Raw genomic sequence first — 13,800 nt, 5'->3', positions numbered from 1 at the left:
TAATCTATATATATATATATAACTTATAATAATTAAAATGTGACTGTATTTTACAAAATACTAGTCTACTAAAACACAGCCAGACAAGTTACTTTGTACAGATCAAAGGTCCGTCTTATATTATTTGATACATTAACATGAGTGAACATCAGCCGTGTCATTGTAACTTGTGTACTGTTAGCCAGGCAGGAGTGAAAGGTCAATATAATAAAAATAATAAATATATATAAATGTATAAAGTTATGAGATTTAAGCTATTTAGTCTAAACATTTATGATTTCGTGTTATAATTTATGCTCATTCTAGAACGAAAGAGGCATAATTTATGTTTATTTCCCAATCTTTAATGGTGGTTGCAAGATCGGTCAAATCAGAACTAATAAACCTCAACATTCTATACTGAAATAGCTCATGAATATGTGTCACTGATTAAACTGTAATAACAAATCACATTCAAGGATTAATATTAGGGCAAATATGCACATTTTTTGCAATTGAAAGACAATAGATAACATTAGTAAAACTAAGAAACAGAGATGAAAAAAAAGTTTCAGCTCAGCATTTTTCTGTTTGAAGGTGACTATACTCATTTTAACCTTTGGTTTGGCAATTGTCTTACTAATCAGTTACCTTTTTGTAAGATGTTGCTTGTTATCTAGACACTGTAAAGTGTTTGGGCTTGATTTAGTTAGATTTTCAAACACTTTTATTAAGGTTCCATACAACAGATTAGCTAGGAAAATAACATAAGTAGGGATGGAAGAAAGACTAGTTAATTGGATTGTACGGTGGATGTGTGGGAAAAAGCAAAAGGTTGTTATTAATAGAATCCATTCAAACTGCACCATTTTTACTAGTGGAGAACCTCAGAGTTCAGCGTTTGTGCTTTGGCTCTTTCTTATTGACATTAATGATTGTGAAAGGAGCATAATTAGAAAAGTTTGTTGACCACATTAAATCCTTAGCTAGTTCTAGCTGTACTGAATACACTGAGGTACTACAAAATTACTTGGATCAATTGGTAAGATGAACACATATTTTGCAAACAGCCTTTAATTACAGTAAGTGCAAAGTAATGCACTTAGGTTATCATAATTTAGTTCACACATTTAATATAGATCATAACCAACTCAGTAGCATGACTGAAGAAAAGGATCCTGGCCTTGGCACAGTGGTGGATAAATCACCCAAGTTGTGCTCCATTACTAGTAGTGAAGCTAACTGAATTGTAGGGTGTATTTATAAACATACTGATTACAAGTCAAAAGAGGTAATTATGCAAACTGCTAGTTAAGCCTCAATTAGAATACAATGTACAGTTTTGATCTCCTTATCTAAGAAAGAATATTAACTTATGGAAAGGATTTTCAGCTACTAAGATCCTAGGGGTGGAAGGGTTATCTTACAAGGATAGGTTAAGATCTCTTTAATTTATTTTCTCTTGAGAAAAGAAGAGTAAGAGGTAATTTTATTGAAATTTACTAGATTTGGCAGACTGTGCTATAGATTTGCTAGGTTTGCTGTACTATATTATTATGATAATAGGAAAAGAGGATATAAGTTTAAGATCTGGAAAAGACAAGCGATTCAAGGATCATTGAAAGTGCAAAAACCAGAGATTAAGTCAAGTGGCAGGTTTGATGTGATGAGATGAAACGTGATAAAGACTGCGAGCATCTCTATCCACGGAGGAACAGATGATCCAGATGAGCTGATGAATTCATCTGGTAAAAGTAGAGGACAAAAGATCCCTGGAAAAGGGGTCCTGTAGCAAAAATAACCAATTGCAAAAACCCCAAAATAGAGTGATGTGCCAAATAACATGTGACTGCCTAAGGTGGACACAAAATAAGATCAGGGTCCATACAATCATAGAGGGCTATGGTCGATAGAAGAGATATGGGAGAAAAGATACAATCTCCCTTCCAAGCTATCCAAGTCATAGGAATAAATAAATGGTCAGGGAATAAAATCAAGGAAGATGTGTAAAACAAAGTATGAGAGGCATCTAATGCATAAAGAAGGGTGAAACAAATGGAATAATAGAAAGGCTACAAGGTCAGCAAGTAAGAGACGTTACAAATCCCACACATTAGGAAGTAGGAGTGACACTCCTGGGTGTGAGATGTACAAGGCTAAAGCAATAATGAATGAGATAGAGGAAGAGGTGCCCTAGATGCCAGTTGATGAAAAAGAGGAAACTGTAGTGGGATGCTGTGTAGGCTAGTCATTTGGAGTTTGACTTTAAATCCAATTACAAATATATATATTTAAAATCCAGGTATACAGTTATGAGTGGAGTACACAAGTCACCAACTCGAGAAAGCCAACAGTTAGAATAAAGGATTTGACTCGGAGACTGAGATACAAAAACACAAACAACACTTTATTCAATATATTAAGATACTCGGTTACATCCAGATTACCGAAGGTATCTTGAAAAGTTTCACTGTTAAAATGACTAAATTGTTCAGTCTGAGCAGGTAACTGTCCTTTAAATAAACTTTCAATAATGCATTATCAATTATATCATTAAGTGAAATATGCTCAGACAGTTTACTTTACAAATTCTCCTTATTACTATATATTTACATCAATTTCCTAACTACTGAGAGAGATAGCAATAATTACTTACATGGAGTTTAAACTGGAAATATTGATGATTTCTTGTAGAACAAACATGTTCAAAGATGTTCTCTTCTTTGGTAACATTGGGTCAGGCAGCAGGCTTATTGTCTTTTCACTATGAGCCTGGAGACTTCCTTTTCGGTCAAAAACACAACTTTTTATACACAATTTTGTTTATTCTTGCAATTTTCCAATTAGTGTCCACATCCAACTAGCAATTAGATCCATCACTTTATTGGATGAATTTTGTTGACTCATCATAATTCTCAGAACTATAACCAAAAACAAATTAGTAATTGGTTATGACCTATGAAAGTAACTTGGCAACCTGTTTGCACGTATTTCTCCTCATCTTCCTTCCGATCAAAGGTCTGTCAATGATCTCTAATTTTTTTTTGTAGAACTTATTTCCTGCCTTTAACAAAGTTAACATAAGCTTTCTCATAGCTTTCACTCTGCTACTGATACATTTGTTTATGTAGATAAGATAAACCACTGGTTTACAATATAGCCTGGAATGCATCTTAGTTTATATTAGACACAGACATTTCCATTCTTTGTTAACAATCGTCGCAAGACTTCTCTCAAGTTTTCAATAATATGCACATCTTTTCTTCATATGACATATGTGTGTGTTATACATGTAATTTCTAAAAATTGTATTTTTCTCTACTTGAAACATTTGAAAGTTTCAGAAAATGCCTCAAAATGCTGCAAATGCTTCAAAACCAAAGCTGAGCCAGCCAAAAAGATGCTACCAACAGGACCCAACAAGGAGTCACAAATCAATGTCAAGAAACATAGCAAAAGGCAAAGAGGAGAGTACACATACATACAGAGATGAGACCAGTGTTGTCTGTAGGCATCCAGAGCTACAACTGCTGGGTGAGGTACCAGGAACCAGAAGAAGAGAAGTTTTGTATATTCGTAGGAGTGGCAAATACACTGATCACCAGCATGTCCAATTGAAAAAAAATCCAACAAAATGCCTGAAGTTGGAGTGAAGACTCCAAGGGAAGAATTCTGTCTGGCCAATAAGCTACGAAGTTCATGACAGGCTGTCAGATAAACCTGATGCGAGTGGGCCTAAAACAGAAAGTCTAACATGTGGAAGCAAAGGTCCCTGATGATTGATATGGGAATCAATCATACAATTGTTGGAGAGGATCGTAACCAAGTAATCCCAGAAGGCAAGGGAGGAAATAGGAACATGCCCAATGAGTGACCAAGTGTTTCAGAACATTGATGTGGAAGGTATGCTCCACAAGAGACCAAATCCCCAAGGCTACAGGGTCATCCAGAGATGTGCCCCAACTTTTAAGAGATGGAAATCCATATGAAGGAGGAAGTGAAATGCCAATCATAGTGTTAACACAATCTAGCCACTAAGACAGATCCTCAAGAGAGAAGGTGGCAGGATCACAAGAGAAGACAGAGGATTGCGAGATGTTTTCTATTGGTCAGTCAAAGTCCACTGAAGAAACTTCATGTGAGCCCAGCCTAGGGGGACAAGATGTTATAAAAATGTGAGAGTCCCCAAAAGAAATAGAACATCTCACACAAGAAGTATAGGAGAAGCAAGAGTCAAGATTAATAGAAGCTCCATGTCCCTCAGACAAATGTGAAAAGGCTCAGCCCAACTGAGTTAAGAATTGAAAATAATTCCAAAGTGAACCAAGTATTGAGTTGGAGTTAGGAATGACTCGAAAAACTTGATCAGCTAACCCTGATTAGCCACCTCTTGGAGGAGAAGTGACATGACTAAGTTAAAGACATAAGAAGCTAAAGCAGTGCCAAAGGGGAGAGCTCAAAACTGGTACACCCGATCCTGGTGAACGAAACAAAGGAAACGACAGCCAAAATATGGAGAAAGGTGTCCAAGTTGTCAACCTTGGTCATCCATAGTCCAGGGGAAAACCCAATGGAGAGGGAGAAACCCTTGCATCTCGAACCAAGGAACCAGATAGTGATTGTGAGAGGAAAGGTTAATGACAGGATGCCAGTCCCTGATCTTTTTTAAGACAAAAAGCAAGAATAAAACCCTGGAGAGGGTTAAAGGACACTCTCAATGTCTCTCTTGCCTAAAAAGTTCAATACTGTAACCTTGAGATGCAAAAGACAGTAAGAATTAGGAGGAGGAAAATGAACAGGAAAAAGAGGACTGAGGCAAGAAGTCATGAGAAAGACTACGTGTAAGAACCTGAATGGCCCACTGGTTGGCTGTAAAAGAGGTCCATAGGTCTGCAAACAGAAACAGACTTGCCCCTACAGGGCCTGTGCTGAATGGGTACAAAGGGAGGGAGTCAGTGACAGGATGTGCAATGGTCAACCCCACAGGAGGAAGGATAGCAATAAATAGCAGAGGAACAAAAACCAGAAGGTAAGAGAGGTAGAGGGTTCATGGGGTCAAGGAATGGGAGTGTACTCATGAGGTTGTGAGAGACACAAAACCTAGGAGGAAAGGGAAGACTAGTGACAGGAAGCCTTGGCCCAAGTCTCCAAGATGTTAGGAATACTCCTGAAAATTTCAGGGCAAAGAACAGGAGCCAGATGGGAAAGGAGAATAGTAGAGAGAAGAGCATCATGACAACACAAATCTCACAAAACTGATTAAGCCTAAACTTAAAAAACACAAGTCCATCAAAGACAGTGCCGAGAATAAGTGCTTATGGGGATCTTCTATGCATGGAGGATATGTTGCCCTCCTACTAGTGAAGGGATGTTGTCACATGATGATTACATCATGCACTAGCTCAATTCATATTATAACACATGTCTTACAAGGGAAGTTTCTCAAGGCTAATGGCATGCACAAAATCTCAAAGACAGACACATGAAGAATGAGCAGAGAGGTAAGTCTATCATTTCAGAATTCAAGTTCTTTCAACTTAATCAGTCAGGATCATGACTCATAATCAACTAATCAAAATTAGGGCCTCTGATTATTACTATTTTTGATTATTCCAACAATCTAAGTAATCAAAATATTGTCATTAAGATTGTTGTTAAGCATAATGCTACACAATGGGCTATTTGTGCTCTGCCCAACAAACATATCAAAACCTGTTTTTGTGGGATTCTTTTTCTAACCACATGTGAAAGTAGTCAATCAGTTGAATGTAAATGATTGAGCTTGTAGATTAATTGATTAGCAAATTTCACTAACTGCCCAGCTCAAGAGCTTATAAAGTCAGGTTAACTACTGATGACAAAGCAGTGTGTAATCCTGAAAAAGTATCTTTAAAATGTTCTTTATCAAATATGTAAGACATGATAAAAATTTAATATCTGATTTTAACTTTTAATGAATAGTTTTATTACATATATAAGTAGGCCTTCAGTTAGTTGTTGACCCATATAAGCTTTTGACTCTGAAAGTGCTAGTTTTCATATTAGTGTCTAACTTCATAAAGGCATTCCTTGCATTAAGTCACAAAAATACTTATTCTGATATCATTGAGGGCAAACATTTTCCTCCAATATTTACAATTGAAACTAGCCTCTGATTTATGTTTTCTGTTAAAATCACCACTTCATCACTATAAACATATACTGAACATCTGAACCTCACTCCAAATAGGCTTCTGTTGTTCTTTCACAATTTGAATATAAGTTGCATAACCAAATGATAGTTAAATCTGCGAGTCATGAGCATTAATTTCTATACTACATCCTTAACTCCCTGGAAATGAAGATATGTAATTATTTTCCTTCTGCAAAAAATATTTTTCAAAACACTGACTAAAAACAGTAAAGAACTAAGGCTCTGCTTCTTGGTTAAATAAATAGAAAAAAAATTGATGAACAGATCCAGAACCTAAATTTTGGGTTATTTATGTTATTTACAGTTGTCTTATGAATTAGTATACCTTGAAAAAGACATAAAAATAACAAGGCTAGGCTTTTTATAGTGGTAAAATGTATATTATGTGTATGGTGGTTTTAATTGTATTTTACGCGGCATAGTGAACCTATATTTATATACGATTTGAAAAATATGTAGTACTGATGCTACTAATTTATTCTTCTTAATTTCACACCTTGCCCAGTGTTACTAATGAGAGATGGTAATCTACAAAAGTGGTATAATTCAGTTACGAATGGTGAATCAAATTGTAGATTGGGCTTCATATTTATTTTAAGTGTTTTAAACAGCTTGTTCGGTGAATAATTTGGAAGAATAAATCTGTAATGTCAATGCTAGATATTCTTCAAGTCCTATATAAATGTAGGTTCATTATAGTGAGTAAGAGACAACTAAAAACACCACACATATAATACACTCCATCACTATAAAAAGCCCTTTCTTCTTATTTGAATTTGCTCTTCTTACTAATGAGAGGTTAAATTCTTGATGGTGGTATAACTCAGTGACAAGTGGTGAATCAAGTAACTATGAAATCTTGGAATGGATTTTGAGTGGGACTCACAAGAGGTCAGAGATAAGAATCACTCTTCACCCATTCTCTTTCATACTACTGTGTGATGCACATAATAATGATTTATGTTTATAGATTTACAATAGATTGGGCTTCATATGATGACCATTATAATTATTACAGATCATACAGTGATATTTTTCTTTAAGACTAATAGTACTTGAAATATAACATAAATATTGGATTTCACTTAAGTTAATATATGTAAAATGCCTGATGTTATATTTAAATCTTAACATCAATGAAACTAGTTTAGTTTTCTATGCATTAATTTATATGGGGTTTTATAGAACATAGAAAAAGCATAAAAACTTAATTTCTAATATTGTTATCAATATCATACAGGTTACTAAAATTAAAAGAGTAACACGCTACCTCAAAGTTCAAGTACTTGTCAGTAGCAATCATATTTATTTACTAACTTGCTTAGTACTAACCATTTAATCAAATACTTTTCCCATGAAATTACTTAATATTATATAATAATAATAGCAATAACGTATTCAAGTTCTTGAAACAGCATATTGCGAGAAAAATATAATAATATAATTATATTATTAATATATATTTTCTGTTCAATGTTCGTTTCATTTCTATAAAACATTAAAAGTGACACATGATCACGCACACTAAGTATTAACGTATATTAAAATTACACAATCATCCAGTTAATGTAATATCCACAACATGTCGAAGTAAAAGTATAAACTATAATACAATGCAATCACTAAGTAAACAAGTAAATTAATGTTTCACGTGACTAAGCAAATTTCAGTTTCAGAATGAATATAATAACGGCGGAAGCAAATAAGTAATTAAGGACACATCAAGAGCATATAATACTACATAAAGTTTCACATGTCTTACCATTTTCCAATAACCTTTTCTATTTCAAGCTACGAATTCTCGATCAGAATTAAAGCGTACAACATAACAAGCATAGCGCCTGATCTCTAGCACAGACGCCATTTTAATGACCTTCGTATCTACGAAGATTGTTGAAATTGACGCTTGGTTGCGCTAGATGAACGAGACAAATAGGGTCGCTAAATTTTAAATATCTACCACATATTGGAACATGACACATTCTATGAGCTTGTGAAGATTCCATGTGTATTGTATGTTAAAATTTGGACACATTGATGTTATTGTACATCTAGATCTGTAGATTAAAAAATCCATCTTACCATTTCTCTTTCATATTTTATATAAAATTATTAAGATGGCGCCTAAATATATACACTTTTATTTTGTTGGTTCAAGTATATAGTCATAAGTTTTTAAGGTGAAATAATTAATTTATTTATATTCAAAATTCATTAAATTATTTTTAAGATTGAAACTCAAACTGGATACTAAAATGAATGGCACATATCATATAAATATGAGGATTTGCATGTTGAGTTTATTTAATATATTGATATTGGCTGTGACTTTGACATAAATCAGTGGTTCAAATACAAACGAATAGGTATAAAGTGTGTTTTATCTTAACTTACATTTTTGAGAATCTTGTATGTAATGCAATGTATATCGCTAAACTTGTGCTGTACAAATATGATATACATGTATTTAGTATTTTACTGTCCCTCAATGGATTAACTGTAAGTTAAGGACTTTCAAGGTTAAAATTCGGAGCTCGTTTCCCCGTGTGAACACAGCATAGATAATTTATTGTGTAGCACAGATAACATAATATGGGTCGAGTGTGTCCTAGTCGTTAACGTGCTTTTATATTATACTGAAAAACACTATTATATTGTTTGTCTGTTTTTGCTATTATCATCTCCAAGGGAATAACACAGTTACAGAGCAAGCAACAGACCAAACACTGCTACGTTTAGGCAATCATCCAGTAGCAGAAAATATAATTATTCAGTAAACTATCACGGAAGTCCGAAAATAGATTCTGTTGTGGTGGAATTTCATTTACGAAGATAATACTTTAAACAAAATCTTCAAAATGTAACCATCTGTCAGAAGGTGAACTTTAAAAAAGTATAGAAGACTGGCACTTCATGTAAGGACACTAAGTATGTATGTAGTATCCCTCTCCCCATGAAGCACAGAAACCTTACAAGTTAGGTTTTATTTGTCTGTTCCTGGTGTTATGAGTAATTGAATCACTAAATCATGAAATTCGGTAGCACCTAAATTGGGACCATCTTATAATCCGAAACCATATATGGCTGGAGAGTTCAATGGAAACTGGTTCGACAGAGTGAAAAGATATCTTAAAGAAATGATTGAAAACTACAATGACGACAGAGAAGAACAGAGTGTACTAGTCCTCCCGATTAGCGTAAGCCAATACACTGTGTAAAGAGTCATCCAAACTCTCAGACATGCTAAATAATATTCGAAGGAAAGCCCAAATGAGAGCAATGAATAAATGCCTTATATAACCTTGACTGGTGCAACACGCTAATTGATAGGTTATTACTTTTTGGCTCTTCGTGTTCTTCTTAGATGGGTCAAACTTTCACCAGTTCTCATAACCTTGACGCTCATTGGTTTGTAGAATAACTGGGGGACGTGTGATTCGTTATGTTTACATACAGCTGTCAAGCACGAAACATTAGGAGCCAGAGCATTAGTCCTTGCGTTCATTTAGAGTCGTCTAGATAATGTGGGTTACATATCCGTTCTTTGGGGCACCGTCCTAGTTCCATGTAATCAAGTAATCCTTAAACACACATCATATTCTACAATAAAATGAAGATGCATGTTGTACCCCTAAACTACTATAGATTGGAAGAAGCGGAAAGGAGTACAGTTGCTACTCACGATATTGATATTAACATTTTAAAACTCTTGTGGGAATAATTAGATGGGAAACTTTGATTCAAACGAATAAAACTACTAAATTCTTATGAATATGTGTACTAGGTTACAACTGAAAATCTATTATATGTTATGCTAAGTCAAATGTAAGTTCTACGAGATATATATCCCTCCTGTGGCTCAGTTGTAAGTCTGAAGGCTTATAGCACTAAAAACTGGGTTTTGATACCCATTGTATAGCTTTGTGCTTAACAACAAACAAGCAAAAATCTACGAGATGCAGAAGCAACACCTACCAGATACCGAATTCATTGGGTGGTTTTTATTTTATTTTGAACGTTGTTTATGTACCAAACTTATGGTGTTTGAGTTGTTATAACAGGGGTCTATTCAGCAAATACTAATTACATGAGATTTTCCTCGTGGTATGAAAATATGATAAACTATATCCTACAGTAATATAATATATAATCACATCTTTATTCCGGTATTAGTATTTTTTTTTTTATTTCAGGCACCTGTATTTAGTTAAGAGTCTTAAAGCCAACAGGGTGTGTGTGGTAGGTTCAGGTAAAACTGAGTAAACATTAGAGAATTGGGATAGGTCTGCTTAATAACAGTAGGCATAAAAAGATATCATGAACACGATAATGTTTCATAATAAGGATCGCCCAGGAATTTAAAAAAATTATAATAGTACATGCTGGCAAAAAACATCTTAGAAAGCAGACTTGTTCTTGAAACAACACTCAAGACCTTCTATCTCAGTGCTTAAGGCTGCTAAAACATTGAAAATAGCAAAAAAAAACAAGTTGATTTTCTGATTGTTAGACTAAATTCAAGGTACATCCATTTGTTCTTCACATTATTGTTAACATTCACATTATTCTTGTTTCAAAAGCCTACAGAAAAACGGCTATAATATTTTATTCAAACCTGAGTAAACCTATTAAAAACAACTCCTGTGCAGATCATAGAACTATTTTTATTTTGATTCTTAAAAGAGAAGCAGAGATTTTATCAGTTTTTTTCGTCACTACTGGCCAAATTTCTCTTTAAAGCCATTCAAGCACCGAAGCCTACATTAAAAACGGCTAGATATGTTGTGCCAAAATATATGCACAGCTACTAAACAAATGCCTGCAGATATTTTAAGGCTATTGTTAAGTTGATTCTTGAAAGCCGAAATTTCCACTTTATAAAATTTTCTAATTTCTTCTTCGCTTCCATCCTAAGCTCTTTGTAGCCATTCAAGCATCATAGAAATGTAGAAGCCATTTAAGCACCGTTATACAAGTCGGAAACGCTTTGTTTTATTAGAGTAAACAAAGTGTATATTTTATAAGTGTATCCGGCCTTATTATTATTGATTATAGTTTTACAGGCCGCTACAGAAAAAAACGACTACGAATATTTTACTGAATTTTGAAGAATAGTAATGAATGCAGTATTGAGTATTGTCATAGGGTAGTTTTAAAATTAACACAAGAACCTTCGTTTTTCGCCTTGAAAAATTTCTCTAAGTCCTTCACTTTCCACCATTGAAAAATTCCAGTGCTTTACTAATGCGCATTAATTGGAAAACAAGCTGTGCAACTTATAGCACAACTGCCACGTTGAGGATTCATTATTTCTCGAGTTCGCTGTTGTACTTTGTCTCTACATGTTTTTCTGCGACTGTTTCAGTGAGTTTTCTAACCGTAGACGATTACTATAGTATATTTCTCTACTCTTGTGAGTGGTGGTTTATCCTACTGATTTTTATAAAAAGTTTAGAAAATACTGTTGCGTATATTATCCCTGATGAAGCCGCAAAAACGAAACGTTGGTTAAAATTAAATGTATATATATATATCTGGAGTATAAAGATCGTTTTTTCTAAGCTAACATATGCGATTTTGTTGTGAGTGGCTTTCTTTATACTCAACGCTTGTTAAACGCGTGTTTACACGAAACCTCAGGTACAAAACCACCTAGCTCAGTAAATAATGGTTGAGTAAAAAAATCCAATGCAGCAGTAAATTGTTAAAAAATATGTATCATTGGACTGAATGCATTTGCACATATCGAGCTTAAAATTTATTCTCCATAAATGGACAAGAAATATGATAATTCATATTGCTCATTTAAAAAGAGGAATAGGAATCGTCAAAAATGTACAGAAACAAGTTGAATCAAAACGCAAAGATTATATTGTCAAGCCTACAACTAGGGCCTCCACTAAAATTGATAAGTACTATAGACATGGAGTCAAAATAGGGATTTCTAACTTGAGAAAACAATATAGACACTATTTCCAGCACAGTTTGTTCACTTTTATAGAGTCCCTAGTTGAAGGCTTGAAAATATAATCCTTGCATTTTGATTCAACTTGTTTCTGTACTTTTTTGACGATCCCTATTACCCCTTTTAAATTACCAATTTTTAATTATTTTGTTTACTATGGAACAGTACTGAATCTCTGAGTACGTGGGCACAATGTAGAAATACATGTAAACAATCTCTATTAATTCAGAAATACAAGCACAGTATTGTAGACTTTCTTTGAAGACGTGAGACAGTCACTTCTACTGAATCAGTCAACTTCGTTTCAAATCTGATTATACAAAGATCATCTACCAGACTGTTCAAATTCACTGTTTCTTATATCATAATCTGCGAGTTGCGGGTGTTGGTGTTAACTAGCTGTCTTCCACAGAGCATGCCGTAACCTCGATATACCACCTGATTTATCACCGAAGAACAATGTTGTATACATTCTTGCGGAACATGCAACATTAAAGCAATTTCAACCAGGGGCAGAAAAGATATGAACTCAATAGAATGACAAGGTAACAAAGAAACTAGAATGACATCAACTTAATGACTTTTTTGACCATGTATTATGTGAAAACGACAAATACTCAGAAATAATTGATAAACTTATTATAATACTATAATCAAATGAGAAGGTAGAAATACATATCTATATACACCACAGATGTACACAACCTAGAACTGCATTAATTTTATCATTAGGAACTGCCTCTCATAGTTTTCGATTTTTTTCCACGCCTTTTTTTTTCTTTATTATTTGTTCAGTTTGGTGGATCATTCGCTGAGGGCCTCAAAGTATTTTTTGGAATGTTATTTGCATTTGAAAATAGAGAAGTAAAAATTTTTACAGCAAGCCGATTTTTCTTATAAAGAGCAATTGTCTACTATGGTATATCCAGGTGAAATTGAATTATCTTTGGAGCTGTACTGAATACGCCTGTTAAATAACAGGAGATTCACTAAAGATATTGATTATGGAGTAGACCTAAATCCCTTACTAACTAGGTCAGCTAAAATGAAATAACAAAGCAGTAGAGAAAAGTGTAAAACCAAATGCACAGTTTTATTATCACAATGAAACAGAATCACATTATGTGTACTTACTGTTTATTTTCATAAGATGGTTACTTTTAGTAGCTTTTCTGTTCCAATCGTTTAAGCTGAAAGCATGTACCAGACTGTATATGCGCAATATTTATTAGTCCGCAAGAAACCTCACATTTACCCAGAGTGGCATATACTACCCACTTGGCTGGTCAATCTCAATACAACACAGGTCGAGCTATAACCTTTGGCTATTATTTGAACAACTGTTGAAGGACACTGCTGTTGACGTTCTTACACAACGTTTCATATTAAGTAATGTTCTTCTCGAGTGGTAACATGTATTATCCACTTTTAAGAATAACAAAGGAACAAAAGTAGCTTTAGAACGATACCAATCTAATGGCTTTCCCAACCATTTGTTATTTGAAACTTCCACATATTCAAACAAACAATGAATTCAGAACAAATATTGTTGCGTCAGCGAGGTCACGTGACTAGTATCACGCCACGTCCTTCTCGAACCTTCGTGAATTGTCGGGAGACTACTAGATTAGGGGTAAGCTTGCATATATAAGATGGTCACCAA

General features: G+C 34.2%; 1 protein-coding gene across 2 annotated transcripts in view; it reads right to left on the bottom strand.

Moving 5' to 3' along the window:
* Positions 1 to 8,045, bottom strand: part of LOC106460506 (F-box only protein 9-like) — a 56,291-nt gene extending 48,246 nt beyond the window's left edge. For both annotated transcript variants that reach the window (XR_002610793.1, XM_013920216.2), the window contains exon 1: positions 7,935 to 8,045. Coding sequence is in view for 1 of the 2 variants with exons in the window: in XM_013920216.2 (XP_013775670.1) it covers positions 7,935 to 7,937 (3 nt within the window). In the remaining variant the exon portion in view is untranslated. The remainder of the gene's footprint in view (positions 1 to 7,934) is intronic.
* Positions 8,046 to 13,800: the final 5,755 nt, after the last annotated feature.

This window comes from Limulus polyphemus, unplaced genomic scaffold (assembly GCF_000517525.1).
Source record: "Limulus polyphemus unplaced genomic scaffold, Limulus_polyphemus-2.1.2 Scaffold782, whole genome shotgun sequence".
Taxonomy (NCBI): domain Eukaryota; kingdom Metazoa; phylum Arthropoda; class Merostomata; order Xiphosura; family Limulidae; genus Limulus; species Limulus polyphemus.
The sequence above is the reverse complement of the archived record's forward strand: the minus strand, read 5'-3'. Positions and strand labels throughout refer to the sequence as shown.